A 21017-nucleotide genomic window follows, 5' to 3' on the forward strand; every position below is an offset into this window, starting at 1 on the left:
TCGGGCGCCGGGCAGCGAGGACACGCGTGTCGCCCCAACGCATGGACACCTCGCGACCGAGAGACGCACCCGCACGGCCAGCCCCGCAGCGCGAGCTCCACACCTACACCTCACGCGCACTTCCCGCGGTGACAGCCACAGCGCGTGGACGGCGCGCTCCCTGCTGACGCGAGCCCGGCGGCGCGGATCGCACGGATAGGGACACGTCTCGCGAGTGGAGGCGCGTCTTTTTCTTTTCGGCTCGTGGCTACAGGATCCGGCCGGCATCTCCAACATGGTAAAGTGAGCAGTGGCGTGGGCTCGCCGCGCGCCGAGCAGCTGCACAGGAGCGGAGTGTCGCGCTTTGGATACGACACACACACGCACTCCCCCCCCGCGGCAGTGTTACATCGTCTTCTCTCTCTTCGTACTTCAATACCAAGCTGGGAATTAAAGCTTTTATTAACATTTCACTTTTGCACTTTGGATTTTTGGAAGTTTCTCCCTCACTTTCAAACCGTTTTACGATAAAGTACTTTTTTTTTTTTTTTTTTTTTTTTTTTTAAGCCCACGAAGGAAATCGTTGCGACGTTTACACCCCCTCCCTCCCGGAGCCCATCATGGAGTATAAACGAGTATAAACGGGTGCGAACGAGTGTCAGGATGGAGTTGTGAACTCTTCACACACTTGGGATGTTGCGGACTCGCCACGAGCGCCGCTTTCTGAAGCTCCGCTGCTCCTGCCTCGCTGCTGCTGCGTGCGCGCGCGCCTTTCGCGCGATGTTTACACGGATCGCGCTGGTGGTGTAGCCGCGTCCCTGCCACGAGTGGCGTGTGTCCGCGCGCTAGGCTCACGGTGATGCGCGCCGCTCCTGCTCGTCCCTCAATAAAATTCTCTCGCGGTTACGTTGTTGTGTCCGCTTCCACGGGCGCGCGCCGCCTCGCTGAGCGCCGGGAACTGACTGCTGCTGGCGCGCGCTGCTTTATCCTTATTGTTTTCTTTCTTTTCGTTTCATCTTAATAATTTATTTCAATTTTTTTCCCCCCCGTTTTTCTTTCAATTTTTTTGGGGGGTTGATTTCTTTTGTTCTTGCCGGATTCTAAAGGCTCTCCCACGATGACTTACTTCTCCCACGCTGTGATTTTGCTGCTACGTGGACTCTTGTTTTCTGCGGTACTGGGATTGGAGAGCAGCTTCGATCTGCCCAATACGGCCGGCACCGTTGTGGCCGCAGGTAAGAGCGCGCGCGCGCGCACACGCACACACACAGAGACATATGTGTGTGTCACCTGCTATACACGATACACGCAAATACGCGTTTCATGTCTCTGCAGTCCCTGCTTTGTGTACAAGTGATCAGCAGTGAATGATCTTTCTAGAAAGACATCTAGAGGATGTGTGTTGCCAGCTGCCTTCCTACGGCTACGTGTGTTGTTGTGGAATGCACGGAGCCCCCCCCAACATGGTGCCATTGTGTAAGGTGCACCCATATGTGTGTGTGTCCGCGTTCCAGTGTGTTTTGTGTCCATTGATCGGACGTTGCCAAGTCCAGCTGTACTTCCGCACAGCAACAAGTATGATTGATAGGTGACTTGCCAGGGAAGAAGGACCCCCATCCCTCCCCCTCTCCCCTCCTTCGCCCCTGGCAGAGCGGACTTCTCCTCAGGATTTCCTTCTCCGCGAAGCGAGCCTGAAAAACCCCAGCGGATTTGGGGCGATGCGGTGCAACGCGATGACTTTGCAGTTTGGGGGGGGGTTGGGAGGGCCGTAGGACTGCTGCAGTGTATCGCGGAGACCGCGCTGTGCCGAGGATGGGGGATGTCAGGGATGCTCCGTGCACCGGAGGTAGATCCCACCGGTGTCTCCCTGCTACTGGGGACTCCCCCACGATGAGGGCATCCCCAGCGCCGGAGCGCGATCGTCCCGCAGCCCACGGTGGGGGCACCGAGGCCGTCGTGCCCCTCGTAATGTCCGCCTGCTCCCAGCTGGAGGGTTCCGCATCCTCTATCTGGGGGATACCTGCCTTTTTTTTTTTTTGGGGGGGGTGGGGTGGGAATCACATGACCGCTGGGTGCAGTAAGTTTATATGGTTGTGTGGTTTTTTAACTTGTGAAAAATTTCTACATATCGTCCTTTGTGAAGGATATTCGCAGGTTGCTGAAGAAAGTCGGTAGATGAATGAATATCGCTGACGTTTGGGCCCCGACTGATCTGTGCTTTAAAACAACAGAACGGGGGGGGGGGGGGGGTCAAATGAGGATAACCTGTCAAAATACACTGGTTTACTTTAAATTACCATTTGTGCATAGCTTGAACTCTCTAATTATTTTGCAGGTGATTGTCCATCATGTCCCTCATGGACAGTAGGACTCACACGTGTGAATATGGCTGAACTGTCGAGCCCTGGTGGAAATGGAAGTACTGTTACGTTCTTATGTGATGTTAGATTGATAAACTAACGGTTTACATTCCTGCTGCTCCTGCAGTGTGACAGTTATCATTCCATTGCTAAAGTGGCATTTTCCCCTCTTAACGTGCAGTTTTTTGAAAAACCGACGTGGAATTATGGGTCGACGGCCGCCGGTCCGTCGTGACCGCGAGCTCTTTGCTACGGGACGGGCAGCGTCCTGATGCTGGGACTCTGAGCGGAGGATTCCGACAGACGGGTTCGCTGGAGTGAGACGACCGGCTGGATTAACGAGCGGGGCTCGGGTCCCGGGTCCGAAACCGTTCGCCGCATTACTGCACCTTGGGAAAGTTCTGGAAAGTAGCCGTTTTCTCAGGGTAAACCAGAGGACTAAAGTACCTGGGCGCTGGTTCTAACATCAGTGCTGAGATTTCCTTTTCCAGCAATGCTTGTCATGTCCGTCGTGTGAAGCGGAAGGTCACCGGGTCAGCTCTCCGGCGGCGCCGTGGGAGAGCACTCTGCAGCGCGTCGCAGCTCGCTGCGTTTTACCCCATCGGAGTTACTCTGAATCACGTCATTTCTCGGTGCTCCGATTGGCACGATAGCCGTAGCTGGAGTTTCTCATCGTAACTTCTAACTGCAGAACGCGCGGCTTTCGACGCAGTGGTAAGAACCCAGCTAAGGGTTCATGAAGGGCGCTGTGGTCGGTGTTCAAGGCTCCAGTGGCACTGAATATCACTTACATGGGCCTGGCACTATGATCGTACCATGCTGTACCACACTTGTTTTCACAGAGTGAAACATCGTGTGATAATCAGTAAACGGGACCAAATTCAGCTGGTAGTGCACTGATTAGAGGAGCTGCTTTTGGACCCGAAGGTTGCAGGTTCAAATCGCACAACCAGCTGTTGTACCCTTGAGAAAGGTACTTACCCTAAATTGCTGCAGTAAAGTTATCCAGCTGTGTAAATGGGTGAGTAGATGTGAATCGCTTTGGGGAGCGGCGTCGGCTAAGTGAATAAATGTGCGTTCCTGCTAGAAATATAATGTGCGGGAATTTTATGAGTTTTTTTTTTTTTTTTTTTTTTTTCCTTTGAGCGAAATCTTGAAAAAGTTACGGGGAAAATTGTGCACCACTGGAAACCCTGAATGTTCACTCCAGTTGGGATTTTGCAGCCCCTCCAGCCCAAGGAGTTCCAGACATCAGTCATGTGAATTGGCGACTCCGTAGCGCGCGCGTGCGCGTGTGCGTGTGCGTGTGCGTGTGCGTGTGTGTCCTACCTCACACCCCGTGTTTCCAGGATAGGCAGCCCTGCGCTGGACAAGCACTTGATGGACATAGAGAGACAAGTATGTTGTAATGAATGCCCCCCCCACTCCCATCCTAGACCTCCTCTCCCTTTGGGAACCGCGGTGTCCGGAGGACTTTCGGCTGCGCACAATGGATGACGTCAAGCTTGCGTTCTCACGATGCTCCCTTTCCCCTGCCCTTTCTGAGCAGCTCCTCGCACTCCTTCCTCATCATTGTGTCGTGGCCCCGGACGCCGCCGCGCGATACGATGGCCCACGGACGGGACTGTACTTTCGGGCAGCTGTCCCTCTTCGCCGCCGAAATAGCCTCGCGCTGCGTGCCTTCGTTTCCTGCTGCATTGTTGCGTCGCTAAAATAGCTCCTAGCACGGAATGCGCTCTAAATTTAGGCCCATTGTTTTAAATTTAGTCGCGTGTACTATGAATACTGGACTCTCTCGTGGCGCTGCTGTCGTACGGCCTCTGGCTCGCTTCGAGCTTCCGAACACAACAGATGGTGTGTAGCTGCTGAAGTTGCTGACCCACATTGGTGAGGGATCCCTGCAAAGCGGTGCGTGTTCTTGGAAGGGTCCCAGTGCTCGGGTTCGGAGCCATCGGTGCCAAAGCGTCGGGTGCTGCAGGGCCGTGCCTCTCTAATAAGCCGTTAATAAGCGGAAATTCTGTGAGATGTTGCTCGACCGAGAGTCCATCCATGAGCTGGGTGTTAAGAAAAGGGAGCAAAACCCCACGTGTAAAACTGTGAAGATGAGGCCATGTCTTGGATTATATATTTGCATTAACATTTATTTATCAGATGCTTTTCTCCAAAGCAGCTTCCAATGAACCCTCTGTAGTGTCACCAGCCCACACACCTTGTTCACCAAGGTGACTTACACTGCTAGATACGCTACATCACTCATCCATACATCAGTGGAACACACAGTCTCTGTCACTCACACACTATGGGGGAACCTGAACAGCATGTCTTTGGAGTGTGGGAGGAAACCAGAGCACCCAAAGAACATTCAAACTCCACACAGGCTTAGCGGGGATCAAACCCATGTCCTCTCACACCACCCAGGCACTGTGAGACAGCAGCACTACTCGCTGTGCCACCCCGTTTATTGCTGTGAATGTTGCAGCGGAATATTTTAATGTAATCCTTTATGGCTCTTACCTGCCCCATGTAATTTGGACGTGTGAAAAAGGGGCTCTAATATCTGTCCTAACAGCGGTTATCCAGCAATAACCTGGTGGAGTAATTTAGCGATTGCTCATCATTCATCGCACAAACGGAACATGGGTGTACAATAGATGAAAAATGATACTTTTGTTTTTCTCTCATGCACAGAAAGAACGGGTCTGTGACGCACTACTGCTCCGCGTCTTTTGTTGACTGCATCGTCTTTTGTGCCAAGTTCTCGTCACTTATGCGGTCGACACCTTTGTCCGAGGCAGCTTGAAATGCTAAATTTGCATACAAAGCTGTTTACAGTCTTGAACGATTGATACATTGCGAGATGAGGTGCGTTGCATAATGAAGAGTAAATAAATTATTTTTTTTTAATAGAAACATCAGGGAGAGTTTTTAAAATAATTTTACTGCCTAGTTCTGTTGGGCTTTGGGTTCTTTTAGCCACAGTGACCTGGCAACTCAGGTGTGTGCTCAACAGATATGGGGCTGGTGCGTGCGTGCGTGCGTGCGTGCGTGCGTGTGCGCGCAGGTTTACTTTAGTCATGTTTCTCCAAAGTAACTTTTAGTGTCAAGTTACCTACAGTTAGTTACCTTTTTGTACAGCTGGGTGGTTTTTTTTTTTTTTTTTTTTTTTTTTTTAATTAATTGGAGTAATTCGGAGTAAGTACCCTGCTGAAGGTGGCATTCCAACCTGGGACCTCGGGGGTCCAAAGCCGGCAGCTCTAAGCACTCCGCTCCCAGCTGCCCCGTATGTTGAGTTGCCGTGGACTCGCCGAAGGCGTCTTCGGAGTCTCTTCGTCGGCACCATCCAAAGTCTTCAAGTAAAATTGGACACTTTTGAAAAGGCGTAGTGAAAAACATGTTGTACTCGGAGTACTCTGCTTTACTGTGGTTATTTTGCTGAAATGAGTCGCGAAGGACGACGAGGTCCATAAGAGGACGAGTTATTAAAACGCTGGAATTCTCACTGTCTGAGAGCCTTGATTATCGCAGGTGACGTTCGTAACTGATTCCCTCCTAAATTGTACCGGTTCACCTACATGTGTTCTAGTAATTATAGGTAAAGTACTCTAGTTGGGTAAACGGTGACCACACTCATTGATTGACCTTTCTGCATAGTAGTTAGAGGTCGTCCTGATGCATGTGCAATTTTTGTTATTCTCTTTAATTTTTTTCCTGCCTTGCTTTTGGAGACGTGTCGCCGGGTGACTCCTGGCGACCGCCGAAGGAGCCCGTCGCTCACCGAAGCTCTACAATGGCTGTTTCAGCGGAAGACAGCAGTCGCTGTGTGTAGCTGGAGATGATGTCGTTTCTGACCTCATCCTCACGAGATGCCCCCGCCTCTTCCCGCTCCTTCCCTGGCCACGATGTCGAACGCGCTCGTTTCGGCATCCGGGAGCCGAGCTCAAGGAATCTCGAGTCGTCTGTAGCTAGGGCAAGTATTTTAGAAGTATGAGTAAAGTTCTCGACTTATGCGCCAGATTCTCGTTTGTAACGCCGGCGCTCGGCAGTTTGCCGCGCTCCTAATCCGAGTCGGCTGGAACGGTGTCATCTTCCGGTTTGCGCGCTGACTGGGTGCGTGCGGAAGGGCCGCTCGTACCGTCGCCGTTTCCCGGCGCTGAGACGACGTGGACGCGTCACCCGATCCCGGATTGAGGGTTTGCGGCCGGCTCCCGTTTCCCGGCGTGCGGAGGATAGTGACGGGTGCGTTTCTGGAGGCGCGGGTCACGAGTCGAGCGTGACGTGGCTGCGGGCTCCAGCTAGTCGTCCTCGCCGGACGCCGAGGTCCGTTCGGCAGTGACCGTGTACGGTCAGAGTCGTGCAGTCGCTCCCCGCTCCGCTTGCCCGACTTTTGAAACGAGGCAAGGGATCCGCCGCGCATCGCTCGTGTGAAGCCTGACGGATCCGTCGCGCTGCAAAACATTAAAACCGAAAAGTCCGTTGTCGGATTTTTCTCCGGAATTCCTTAATGACGGGGGTCCTCCTTCGCTCACCCGCACGTCGGATCCCCTTCAGACAGGAATGCTCCTTCAGCACCACGATACGCCAATAACCGGTTTAATTTTTCAAGTGTGGCCTTTTTTTTCCGAAGCTACGTGTCCAAAGCCGTTTGTTGCCGCTTATTGAAATTCGAAAGAGCTAATGTGTCCGCTTCTCCAAAATAACTTATGTCCTTAAAAAATGCCTATTTTAAATAGTCTTTGTGGGGCAGTTGATTTTAGGTTTTGCTTATTACAAGACACTCCGATTCCCGCTTCTCGGTGTCCCGGCCGACTCTAATTGGAAGAAACCGAAATGTAGTTCGAAAGTGAGATTTACAGATCTCGTAACGCGTCGTCTTCGACTGGCCCTTCTAACACGCTGTAATCGAGTCGATAATTAGACGTTTAACAGGGGACTGATGGGTCCGCGATCACCGCTGTCTGCCACAAACTTAGTATCGGATGAGTGAGACGTCATGTAACCGCAATGGGAGACTAAACTACCACTAGTTCATGAGATACAATGAACAAACATTTAATCAACGAGTTATCGATTGCGTGAGAAGTTAGTGTACGTTGATAATTCGCTAATATTTCAGCAATTTTTTTTTTTTATTTGTATAATTAATCGTTTGTAGACTTATGATTACAAATTGCTGTGCACATATATGTATATAGTTGGTAATTAAGAAATAGCAGGTCATTGATTCAAAATGCAACATCGGGCACCAGATTGTAGATTCTTTTCTCACACCGCATGTTTCCACCTTTCGGGCTTTGGGTGGTATCAGGCTCTTTCAGTCCAGTGCTGCCCATGCCAACCAGAAAAGTGGGCCACTGACGTTAGTCCTCTGCACTCGCTGCTGTCCTTGTCCCGCTGTGGGGGGCAGCGGGGGGGGCGGCCACACGAAGTCCGCCGTCGATCCCGGATGTGCCGTGCGGGGATTCGTTCCCGTCTGACTTTGGGAGATGGCTACACTTCAAGGGCATGTTAGCACCTAACTCCAGCTGTCAGTAGGTGGTTGAGCTTATAGGGTTCCCTAATACCATGGTAAAATGACATGGTAATCCATGAGGTTTTCTCAGAAAGCGTTAATATTTTGGTTTCTCCCTCCGGAAGATCGCTTTGCGTGTATGAGGAAGGGCGCACAATGACACCGACGGTGTTAAGTATAATTTGCATTTATTTAATTCATAGGAAGTTCATTTCGAATGATTGGGACCAAATGAACCCGCAACTTATCGGTGTCTTTGGCGAAGTAAATGAAACGGATATCAGCATGTGACGTTGGCCAGCAGCCTGCATTTGTTTGACGGTCACGCTTACGCTGGACATGCTGATGAAAGGAGTGAGTTTTGCATTTTTTGTAGCTTAATGACACATTTATTTGAAGCGTCTTAGTTTTGCTCATTGTCTCCACGGTGCAGGTTTTTTTTTTTTTTTTCCCCCCCCTTTCCTAGTTAAAATCAGCAGAGCTAAAGCCATTCTGAGAACTAGACTTATCCCTGCTTGTTCCAAACTTGAGTTAAAGGGATTTCCTCTGTAGCGAGAGAAGGGGCCGACACGGTCTGGTGAGTGGCAGGTGAGGGGCTTTATTTCTTAGTGTTTGTCACACAGGGACTAGTGAGGGGAGCCAACGGGGGTGCGGGGAACGCGTGCGGATCAGGAGCGGTTGGTGAGGAACGTGGAGAACGGGGTCGCTGTCGCACTCGGCATCAGTCGCAGCCCGAGGTCGTCGTCGTCGCCCCCAGGAAGCCCTCAGACTCTCTTTCTTCGCTGTTGGAGGCCGGGAAAGAGATAGAGGTGTCGATTATTCTCCGCTGTCCCGGCTCCGCCCCCCCTTCAGACTACCCCGGCGTGCTACGTCCTCCTTTTTCACATCTTTATGAAACTCCTCTAGATGTTCATCTCATTTTCATATAGTGCCGCAGTGAGCCAGAGCACTGAACAAAGTTCCAGGAGAGCACAAAGATCCAAAAGATACAGGCATCGGTTATTATAGTAAAATATATAATGGGCTGTTTGGTAGGCCAAGTGGTAACAGAGGAAAGGAAAACAAAAGAACTCTCCACAAGCAGAGTGGGGAAAAAAATAAGCCTCTGGGGGTCCAAGTGCCAGTGGGCACCTACCCCTGCTGGGCATTGTGTGTGGTCACATGGGACCCGTGGGTATAAATCTATCATATCAGTCTAGGCAGAGCTGAAGATGGAGGGCGTGTAATTACAGTCTGTGTCCAGGTCTGTGGTTGTTGGTCCTTTTGCTGGTGGTCGGTGGTCGTGGGCTTCTGATGGTAGATCCAAAGTGGTGTAGTTGGTACTTATCAAGGCACGGCTTCACGAAGGGGAAACGGCATGGAGGGATGGTCTCGAAGGTTGCCAAGACTCCTCGGCGGAAAGAGCAAGAAAGAGCAAAAAAATACAAGTTGCTGGAGTCAGCTACCGAAATACAACGTTGGGTTTTGCATCTAGTTTTAAAGGCTGCAACAAAAGGGGCTTTACTGTAGTAGGAAGGAGTGTTCTGCATTTATGGTCACAATGGTTCATTGCTCTGCCGCCCACACTTTTCATATTTATCTCCAGAGTTGCAAACTTCTACTGTGTTAGCATCCTACTAACACAACAAAAAGCGTAAAGTCCCGGCTATATACGAGATGTAGCCAGTGAGGGGTTCAAAGAACTAGTGATGTGGCAAAATTTCCGGGAGCTGGTGACGATCCTGGCTGCGACGTTCTGGACGAGCTGGGCTGGATGACGGAGGCGGGGCTGCGAGATAAAGAGTTGCGGTGATCGAGCTTCCTGGATAAAAAGGCATGTGCTTTAGTAGTGCTCTAACTTGGAGATACGTCTCAGTTGTAGGAGGCAAGTCTTCGGGAACCGAGTCGACGTGGGGTTTGTAGGACGGCTCTGGGTCGAAGACGACTCCAAGATTCCTCGCAGAAGATGCCGAATGCTGAAATTCGGTCAGTGGGATTCACCCAAGAAAATTTTCTGCGTGGAATTTCTGGTCCCAGGAGCAAGATCCTCGTTTTTAATCTCTGTTTATCAAGGCAATATAGTTGGCGCCCACCCAGTCTGTGATGTCATCGAGACTGGTACTTGGTAGACTGCATATCTGAAAACTTGATAGACAAGCAGATCCGTGTATCAGCGTAGGAGTGGGAATTAATGTTGTGTTTTGATGATGTTACTTAATTCGATTGACAATGAACAGCATTGGTCCGAGCACAGAACCCTGAGGCATCCCGTATCGCACAGTGACGGCGGTGCCGTGGAGGAGGTTTCGTTAAGAGACACGGATTGAAATCTATTCAGAGTATAAGACTCGAAGGACTTGCGCACGGTGCCGGAAAGGCCTGCGGACGTGTCCGACGTGTGTAAGGGCTGTAATCGATGGTATCGAAGGCTGCAGGGAGATCCTGGAGGAACGCTGATGTGAAGCCAGCATCCGCTGACAGGAGGATGTCATTAGTGACTCTGACCAGGGCAGCGTCAGTACGGCGTAGCGGACAAAAACCAGATCGAAATTCCTCGACCGCACTGTCGCTGGCTGGATACGAATGAAGCTGGAACAGCCTTTTTCGAGGACGTGTTGATACTGCGAGCAGTTTTTCAGCCCATTAATTCAACTGAATTATTTTTAATGAGAAATACAGAAAAATGAGAGTAATAAAAAATAAATAAAAGCATCATTCCATTTTCAGATAAGATCGTTAAAAAAAAAAAAAAAAAAACCTTTTCTTGCCTGGGAAATTGTCATTTTCTTCCATACTTCTTGGAAGTGGCATGAAGAAGCTACCTCTGTTACTGGTCTTCAATACAAAAAGGAAACAAGTGTTTGGCTACGTTCTGCTGAGGGATAGAAGTGGTACTTATCTTTTCCGGAACTTTACATTACACGGCTTCTTCAGTCTTGAAAGCGCGGAAGTGTTTATATTGCAGGTAAAATGGATTTATAATTGATGATGTTAGAGCAGCCGCCTTCAGATCGGAAGGTCACCAGTTCAAATCCCACCTACAGCTGTCGTAGCCTTGAGCGACCCTAAATTGCTCCAGTAAAAATTACCCCATTAACATGGTCCTTGCTACTTTGCATCGCTCTCAAGGGTTCAACAGGACGGCCCGTTCTTGGATGCGCTGTCGAACCCTTGAGCGACGGCCTTCGCCAACGTGCCGTTACGGCGCTGTCGGGACGTACCCCAACCACCTTCCCTCGCAGATCCCCTTTATACGTTCGACTCGTGGCTCTCGTATGCAGTCGGGCTGCTAGGTGTCTTCATCGCATGTGGCGCCTTCTTCAGTTGAAGATGATTATATCTTTTTTTGCCCTTAAATTGCACAGAAACGTGTCTTATTTTGCTACAAAATGATACTTGTGTGTAAACCCACAGTGATGCAACTTAAATACAGCCTCCGATACAGCGTGTTCCATAAGTCCCTGTTGCTTTGGGCTTGTGCTTCTCACTTGGGCTGCGTGGAAGTTTCAGCACCTGCCCTCCCGTGTCTCCGTTCAGGGAGAGTTTATTTTTCCGCGGCTCCGAAATGTTTGCTCGATCGGCCCTTTAATTTCAGCCCCCGGGCTGAGCGAAGCCCCCGCTCTCTGCAGGTCCGTGTCCAAGAACGGGCCCTGCTGTTGAACCCTTGAGAGTGACGGAAAGTAGCATGGGACAGCTGGTAGTGTAGTGATTAGCGCTACAGCCTTTGGACCCAAAGGTCACAGGTTCGAGCCTCACCTCTGGCTGTAGTACCCTTGAGCAAGGTGCTTACCCCGAATTGCTCCGGTAAAATTTCCCAGCCGTATAAATGGGTAAATAATTGTAACCTCAGCACTATAAGTTGCTTTGGAGAAAAGCGTCAGCTAAAATTATTAAATGTAAATGATTACCCTACTTAATTTTTTCATTGCGATTCCTCACATGCTCACTTTTTATAGCGTTCCAGAGTTTCTTAAAAGCTATGAGCAAAAACCCGACATAGAAATGTCATGAAGGTTGTGAGGAACGCGGTACGGCGTGTCCTTTGGACGTACCGAGGTCCTGGGGGGTAAAGGGCAAGGACCCTGCCGTTTAAACCCATAATGTGCAGGTCGCTCCGGGTTTGGGTCGTGCTCTAAGCAGGGGTTCGACTGTGTCATCCGAGAGGCCCGTAAGCAGGTCAAGGAGATGGTCTGCTTGTGTAATGCGATTTCGGGGACTTTCCTGACCCCCCCCCCCCCTCCTTGGCAGGGGGTCCAGGGCCGGTGTGACTTTCTCCGACATGCCATCCGGCAGAAGTGCAGAGACGCCCAGCTGCTCCCAGTCAGATGAAGGACTCGGATTGAATGTGTGAGTTCAAGGGGCGTCTTTAAAAGCGAGGGGTAAGAGCACGGGACCAGAGCGCCTTGTCCACCAGGGAACTAGAACAGGAGGTGGGATTCAAACCCATATCCTTCAAGTCCAAAGGTGGCAGCTCTAACCACTGCGCCACCTGCTGGCCCACACTTATGTTTTTATTTGAATTTGTGTTGAAAAAGCACTTTTATTTTTGCTCATTTGATGCTTTTACTGTAGAGCGGCGTACAGTTTGACGCGTCGATGCAGCGGGATGTCCTAGCAGGTGTTCCAGAGCAGAGCCGCTCCTGGGATGGGAAGTGGCAGCGTTCTGGGCGTAAGTCGCTGTCAAAAAAAGGCCGCTCGCGTGGTAACGAACTGGGAGTGTCCCGCCGAAACGGGATTACCGCGGCAAAAGGTGCGCCCGGACAGGTAGAGAGGGACGGCCGCGCGCCGGCGCTGCCGACGAGTCGTGAAAAAGACGCTTTCTGGGCGTCGGCAGCTCTGAACCCGGAGAGAGGATATTCCGCTCAGAGGTGTCAGTGAGAGAAACGGAGAGGGGTTTTACCCCAGTGAGGCGTTTTATCCCGGCGCTGTTGCCTTCTCCGCGGTGGGACGGCGCGTTTGCGTGAGGAGGCCTGCGGACGGGGAGCGTCTCCAGTAAATAGCGAGAGGGATCACGGGTGTGGATTTACTGCGCTTTGTTTGACTTGGCTTAAGTGCCGTTGATACTCCCACGGGCACATGGGCGCGTTTCGGTGAAGCGTGTGCGAGCACAGCCTTTATTCTGTGTGTGTGTGTGAGCTGTGGGACTTGTGTGTCGTGTTTATGTTTACGCTTATTCACGCAGCAGATGCTTCTCCAGCGAGACACACGGTTAGACACGCTACACACGACTCCCTACTGTCGCTCGCCGTTTATACAGCAGGGCAACGAAACACACGCAAGCACTATGAGCAGTCTAGAGTCACCAGTCCACTTAAACGCATGTCTTTGGACTGTGAGGGGAAACCAGAGCACCTGGAAGAAATCCACACGCGGACTGCGATGGGTTCGAATCGACGGCCGAACGCCCGGCGCGCGTGTGGCGAGGCACCGGTGCTACCTGCTGTGCCATCGGGTCGCCTTTTCATAAGGATATCGCCAAGCGCGGCATCGCGGACGGTCGAGCGGGTACTCGGTCCTTGTTTTGGGCACCTGGAAAGTGTCGGTGAGGGTCATTTAGCTGATGCTTTTCTCCAAACCGACTCGCTGCCTATCACTACAGCTGGCAAATATTTAGGGGAGCAATTTTGGGAAGTACCTTGTTCTGTTCTACAGCAATAGGTGGGATTCGAACCCACGACCTTCGCGTGTGATGGCAGAAGCTCTGGCCGCTGTGCCATCGTTGACTACGTTGAGACCGTTGCTGAGTATAAAGAGTGTGGAGGAGTGAAACTGAAAGCTGCTCTGTATGATTAGACCTGCTGCCACGTGTGAGACAAACTGCGCGCTCACACACACACACACACACACACACACACACACACACACACACACGATCAGAAGCCTCTCCGTGTGTTTTACAGTGACGGTGTAAACTAGACTAGATACTTTTTTCTCTAGTTTCTGAATTGTTTTGATAAAGTAATTTAGAACAACTGTCAGTTTCAAGGCTCCCGGCATGTATCTTTGTCTAGTGTGTGTGTCAAATAGAAGCTCCTATACTGATGTGAAACACGGGCCCTTACTTGGTTTTACATGGCCGCGCAGGGGCCCTAACGCAGCGCGCCGCGGCGGGGGTCCGCTCGGGGACGTGCGCTCGCGTGACGGAGACGACTGAACGTGGAAAGGCCTTTTTTAGGGAAAGTAACTTTGTCCAAATTCCGCAGGAATAAATATTTTAAAGCGATCAGTTATGAGAAGCGGAATCTCCTCCTGCTCGCTCACGTCGCTCTTACTTAACGTCCTCCTTTCCCGGAACCGTCCCTTCCTTTCTGGCGAGGACCTCGTTTGGCGTTTCTCGCACTCTTTGCAGTGACGCTTTTATTGCTGTAGGTGCAATAATAAAATCCAATATAATATAATATCATAAATAATTGTGCCGCATGCATGGGGGCAACTGCACATTTGGGATGTCGTGTTTGAAACGGAATCCCGTGGAAAGTGCTCGGCGAAAGGAGGTGCGTGCGTGCGTGTTTTCTGTCTCGGTGCGAGTGTGAGACGTTCCTCACCCGCAGGACGTGTCGTGAGAAACGAGCGCAGTGCAAAGTAAACAGTCGCCGCACCACCAACTCGGCTCCATCTCTCGGGCTTCTGTTCCTGCCCTTCGGGTCAGCAGCCCCCCCCCCCAACCCCCACCCCATCGGCTCGGCCCCGGAGCAGGAGAACAGAGCGACCTTTGTGTTTGGGACAGCGGTCGGCCGCTCGCTGAGGTTCCTCCTCCTGGCTGCTGGCTGAAAGAGAAGGTTCTCGAAGGCCTCGTCCCGTCGAACCCGCGACCCGACGTCCCCGCATTTATAATGATCGCGCGGTGCAACGGAAATTTTATTCCATCGGCTTTGCTTTTTTTATTTGCATTTTCCATTCGGTTTTGTCGGATTAAACGTAACGTTGGCGTCAGTTCATATTGTTTGTCCGTTTGTAGAAAAACATGCCACCGCATTCTTGAAACTGGCAACATTTCGGCGAATTTCGGCACCGGGTTCCGAGCGCCGAATATTCCAGCACCTTTTAGGATCTGATGCCTTCTGGAACGTTTTGGACTTTCTACGCTGTTCTGGTGCCTTCTAGACTCTTCCACTGGCTGCAGTGTTTCAGGGCTTTTCTAGAACGTTCCAGTGCAGAATTTCTATGCACTTTATTTGTTACTAAATGGCATTTAAAATCTCCCAGTATAGTTTTCCTAATATGTGTGAGCAAAAAAAATCTCGATAAATTTCATAAAAATAGTGAAAGCGAGGTTCTGTGGCTCAAAGTGACACCGGTGGGTGATACATTTGTCATAATCGGTGCAACAAAGGACATGACTTTTGTTGCGTTATGAGCCGTTTGAATCGTTTCGCTGCTGTTCTGTTTATTAAGTTACTCGCCGATTTTACATCATCGGTTACGAATGTTTTTACGGCGGAACCAGAACGTGTGAGGGTGCAGCTGCAGGGCTGCTTGTGCGCATGAGATGAAGCTCCGTGAGAAAGTGGTGAACGCATCCCCGCCCGCTGGGGTTTTTTTTTCTATATATAATTTTTTTTTTTTTTTAAATTTTATTTGTACACGGTGTCTCTGATTCGCAGCTTGCCGTAACTTTGCACGCTCGGCCCCAACCCAAACAGGATGTCCGAGTTGGAACGCGCTCTGCCGGGCCTCCGGGACCTTTGAGACGGAGCTGTTCTCCGCGCGCGAAGGGCCGCGAACGCGTTTTCCCCCGACGGCTCAGGATCGACGCGAGTCGCATCGCGGCCGGAACCTCGGCAGGACGTCGGAGCCGAGGATCGATTCCCTCCGGCCGAGTCCGCGATCCGGAAGGCGAGCGACGCGACGGAGCCCGACGGCAGGAACGGGCGCGACGCGGAGCCGTCGGAAGCGATACTCGCCACAAGCACGTGGCGAACGTCACGATGCCGTACGAAGAAGATGTTTCGGAGCGCCGTCTCATGCAGGACGTGGAGCTTTTCGTGTGTGCGGACGGCTGGAGACGTTGACGTGTTGTGGGCGAAGCGTCTGGTTCGATCCCATCTGCCTCGCGAACCCATTTCGGCATCATCTCCTCATTAGTTAATAAGCTCCACCAAATGTTCTCTTTACACTTCTTTTACACCGTTTTTGCCGGGTGCTCGAGCAGACGGCCGTTTTCGGCGCCGAACAGCAGACGTATAATCGCTGATCTGTTAGAGACGACGATCAATCCACTGATTGACCGTAACGTCAGCGGAGTGCAGTTGGGATCACGGTGAAAGCAAGCGGCCTGCTGGGAGTTGACCCTTGACACCCTGCCCCATGCAGCCTGTTAACGCGGGGGGCAGGGGGCATGCAATCTCTCCGGTGGGATTGGAACTTTGTCCGGCATCAGAGCAGCCCCCTTAGCGGGCCACCGATTGATTGAGGGGTGAAAGAACTCGTATTTACATTAATTTTTCACCGTGGTGACTTACACTGCTAGATACAGTGCTTACACTGGGTCACTCATCCATATATCAGTAGAACACACACACACACACACACACTCTCTGTCACTCAAACACAGGATGGGTGAACCTCAACAGCATGTCTTTGGACTGTGGGAGGAAACCAGAGCACCTGGAGGAGACCCACCCAGAGAACATGCAAACTCCACATAGACTGAGCGGGGATCAAACCCACGTCCTCTTGCACCACCCAGATGCTGTGAGACAGCGCTGTGCCACCGTGCCACCCAACTCTTCACTCTGTAGTCCAGACCTTGGGCCCCTTTACCGGGGGTTCAGGCTAATTAGACGCGAGTTCCGAGACGCGCCGTGCTGTGGGGTCGCGTCCTTCCTTTGAACCGCGAGTCCCAGGGACACAGGCTTGCCTCGCTTTGGCTCCTTTTCTGGAAGTTCTGACTGTACCTCCCGGAACCCGTGCGCCGCGCCGTGCCTCCTGCTCCCTCACCCGTGCGAGATGTGCCTGTAAGGAGGCAGGAGCGCTGCGCCGTGTGAGAGAAAGCAGCCGTCAGGGTAAAAATGGTGTAAGCGGGAGGTTTTCTGCAGATGTGGTGCGGGCGCCTGGCGTACGGGGTGGTGATGGAACTGATGGGCGCCACGTTCTGCCACAGTGACGACTGAAATGTTTTTCCCCAGGACTGAAGGAGCTGCTTCTGGTTTCTCAGCATCTCATCCCATCTCATCATGGCCTAGATAGTAGATAGATGTTGTTGCGGTGCCTTTGATTGTCGACGTAGTCATGTATCTCTTGACTGTACCGAAGCGTTCGGGGTTAAGCGGGCGTGTTGACGTTCTTCTGCTTACAGCCCTCAAAACCAACACATCTGCTCCCCAGCGTGTTCGAGACCCGATCGCTCGCTGCACCCCGACCACGCTGCTCCACTCCCCTCCTCCGCCTCCGCCTGCCTGGTGGTCCCACGCGTAAGAGGCCCAAAAGCACAAAGGTTTTCAGTTCCGCACCACATGTGGTGGGATGACCTCCACCTTTCACTCGGAACTGCTGAATCCCTCTCGTTGCCCTTGAAGGGGCTCGAAACGCATCTGGACTCACTTCTGCCGTCATCTCCTGTGTGCTCTGTAAACGCGTACTATATTGTTTCGTAATTGAAACAAGCCCCGATGCGCTGTTGTGTTCATCTCTGAGATGCACGTAACTCTGGAGGAAAAGCATGTGCCAAATGAATAAATGCTAATAGCTCATAACACGGCCCCTCGTGAGTGCGGAACTGGTAGCCTTCAGGTTCCACAAGTCCAACAGCTTAACCGCTAACCCACCGTGCCGCCCTCGTGTAGCTCGTGTCGGATCACGGCTCTTTGCTTCTGCCAGCGGAGGCGTTCTTGGACCTTGCCGAATGTCTGGACGTTCGCCCTCTGCCCACCTTTCCTCCGCGAGCCGAGTCCCGAGCCAGGAACCGACCGAGCTGGGGGCAGCGTGACTTTGAAACCAATCTACCTCCTTCTGCCCTGCAACTGTGGTAACTATGCCAGCAGCACTAGGGTGGAGACTCGTGCGCTGCTGTTGCGGGCACCTTACCGTGCTCCCAAAGTGGCGCGCGTCAACTCCTGGTTGTTCCAGTGTAGCCGCAAGTTCAGCAGCAGGAAAGGGTTTAGCAACGTTTCGCTTGTGTGCTAATCTGCTTACACATTTATACCGATGGGTCATTTGTTTGAGGCGCTTCATGGTAAGTACTTCACTCAAGTGACCTGCGGCAGGTGAGATTTAAACGACGGTCTTCCAACTGCAGCGCAGTGGTTCTAGCCGGTATTGCTACTTGCTGCCCGTACGATCTGTATGTTTAAAAATTTGTGGTTGGTTGGTAGGTATGTGGATGGATGGATGGATGGATGGATGGATGGATGGATGGATTCATTTGGTTGGTCAAATGATTGGATGGACAGATGGACGGACAGATGGATTCAGTTGACTGATTGCTGGATGGATGGTGGATAGATGGACAACAGTATCGAAGCAACTCCCAGTGTTTGCTGTGCTCTCTAAGAACTGCACTTTCGCACAAGCGGAGCACTGGCCACCGGCACCGATTTAAAGGACGCCGACCCTCGGCTACCTGCCGGGAGAACCGTAACGGCCCCGGCCTGGTGGACTGCTGCGCCCGGGCGCCACGTTGCCGCAAAAGGACGGAAGCGGGGTCACGATCGCGGCGAAAAGGAACTCGGGCCTAAATTCCCCACCAAGTTTGCGTCTATAATGTGGGAAAGTAAACAGCCCCAGTTCGCTCCTTGCAGACCAGCCTGGTTGGCAAGGACTGGTAAACACAATAAATAGAGTAAACACAGTAGAGGAAGTTAAAGGGTAAAAGGATGAATAATCTACCGAAGGCTGAAACGCGAGGGTCTGGACCCAGTAACGCGACCGAGCGGTCGGCGTTGCGGTCGCGGTCGGTATGTTCGGCTCGGTAGCTAAAGAGGGGTCATCGACTCCGCGGCTCTAGTGCCCCACCGCTCGTCCCTCTCCTGGGGCTGCTGGAGGGCTCTGGTATTTGCGTCTTAATAGCTGCTGATGAACTGAAATACTAGCTGCCCGAGAATCTTTATTTACACTCTTTTATTAGTCGGCTGTTCGCGTGAAATACTGCCCCCCCCCCTCCCCTCGTCTTAAAGGGGCAGCATCAGCAACGTGGATCCTGGCTTCCAAACCCTCGGGAGTCTCTGCTGCCAGGAACAGGCCGTGGCCCCGGGGCGGTCGTACCACGGCTCCCTGTGCGTAACATCGCCTGGCTTCTATGATGATGATGATGATGATGATGATGATGATAAAGCTTTAGTGCTTATTTTAAAGTGGAATTCTCAGATGACCAGCTTAACTTTGTACAAGTGATATTTAGGGTCCCGCAGGGCCTCGAGCTGCTGCGCGACCGCCACCGATCGCAGGAAAAGGAAAGATCCGGAGAGCTTTGCTGTACTTTGCGGTGCTGCGGGAGCGCCGAACGCCGCCGGGGACGAATCGCAGCTCCTGCTATGGCTCATAGCTCCATAGCTGCAGTTACGATATGAAACTGCAGCCGTTTCACCGATTCGCTCGCGGCGTTCATTTGCTCGCTTTTCTGTTCAGCTGCACGCCGTCCTCATGTTCGTATCCGGTTAGGGTTGCGAGGAAGTTGGTACCTGGTGCAAACAGTCCTCTTCCGCCTACGGGGGTGATGTGCTCCCCCAAGACCCTTCGTGAGGTGAGATCTCAGAACTCGCACACCTAATTACCACTAGTTTCGGTGTTTAAAAAAAAAAAAAAAGCATTTGTTCCAGAGCTTCAAAACGACACCCATTTCTACTAAAATTTCCCTAAATTTAAAGGGACAGAACGTCTTCGGTGGTTGACACTAATTATCGTAATGCAACACAGCAGCGCAGTTTCCCTTCGTAAATCGTGCCACGTTACGGCACGGCTGCGGGTCCGCACCTCCTCGGCCGTTTCGTACGCATTACGTACCGTAACCGTACGCTTAACCCTAAATTGCCCTGACGGCAGGGCTGCGAAGTGGGTACGCGAAGCCTTCGACCCCGACTCGAGTCACCTAATGACCGCTTCCGGCTCCGCGACTCCGCCCCCGCAGCGCTGGCCAAAAGCTGCGCGTTATTTTGGGGGTCGACTTATGCGGCGAATAGAGGCCTAACCCGCCGGCGCATACGATACGTTTAGTCGGAGTCGGTACGCTTTCACGGGCTCCGACTCCAGTAACCCGACGATCGCGTCCGACTCCGACTGCACGGCACCGCCACGCGGCGCGAGTGTGTGTCACGACGCCGCATAAAGGCAAAATCCGCGTCGAACCCCGTCACCAAGTAACCCTAACGGGCGATTCTACAATAAACTTATTTGTATGAATGAATGAAACGCTTATAAAAATATTTAGGAATTTCTTGTGTTTGCACACACGTGTGTTACGTTCCCCTGCTGCGTGGACGGGGGGATGATCGTAAGGAGTCGAGCGCATCGTTAACGATAACGGTGTCGGCCAAATACGGGTTAATAATCGCCGCGAGTTGCTTTGGAGAAAAGCATCTGCTAAATGAATGAATGTCTTCAGCCGCTCGGATGTCGGGAGGCACGCAAAATCCAAATTCGGACCTCGTAAATGCGAAGAAATTTCGCGCTAAAGGAAACGCGTCGTAAAGTTCTCGCAAATGGGCGTATTTCGGGAATGACCTTATATGAAATTGTCGTTGCATCCGATTTATTCGCTCCCGCAGCAACGTGTTGAGCTCACGTTCCAGCCTCTGGAGCGCGGCACCTTCCGTCAGACCGAGGCGTATCTGGTCCTGTAGCTCGCGCCGTGCGGTCCCACCGACGCGTTTACGGCCTGGTGTCCGTTTACCCCCCCCGGAGGCTCCCTCCTCACACGCAGAGATTATTGTCTCCCCGGTGGACTTAGTCACCTGGGGCCCCTGCTGTCCAGGAGCGAGTCCAAACCCGTGAATCCGAGCAGGCGCCCCCCCCGCCCCACCACCCCCGGATCCGTGTCGTCAAGAGTCGCCTTTCTGAATTCCTCCCTGGAAGCGGGCGACTGTGAAGTGGCGCCGACTTCCTGAGGTGTCAAGGGTCAGCTTTGCACCAGGGGCCCGAGACGGCTAATTTGCCTCAAGACCGTCAGCGATGGGACACATTGTTGGACTTGACTGCTGTCCGGCCCCTCTGTCCATAGCTGCGTGTCGGAGGAGCCCCGACCGTGACCTTAGTAC

General features: G+C 52.1%; 1 protein-coding gene across 3 annotated transcripts in view; it reads left to right on the plus strand.

The window, feature by feature from the left end:
* The first annotated feature begins 531 nt into the window (after positions 1–531).
* The window catches only part of stim2b (stromal interaction molecule 2b), a 43779-nt gene continuing 23293 nt past the window's right edge, over positions 532–21017 (plus strand). The window contains exon 1 of one of the 3 annotated variants that reach the window (XM_029256201.1): positions 532–1214. In XM_029256201.1, the coding sequence (XP_029112034.1) occupies positions 1097–1214 (118 nt within the window). In that variant the 5' untranslated portion in view covers positions 532–1096. Of the gene's footprint in view, positions 1215–12152; positions 12207–21017 lie in introns of those variants that run through there. The other 2 variants (XM_029256204.1, XM_029256202.1) reach the window with 2 other exon arrangements.

The sequence above is a fragment of the Scleropages formosus genome, chromosome 11, assembly GCF_900964775.1.
Source record: "Scleropages formosus chromosome 11, fSclFor1.1, whole genome shotgun sequence".
Classification (NCBI taxonomy): Eukaryota; Metazoa; Chordata; class Actinopteri; order Osteoglossiformes; family Osteoglossidae; genus Scleropages; species Scleropages formosus.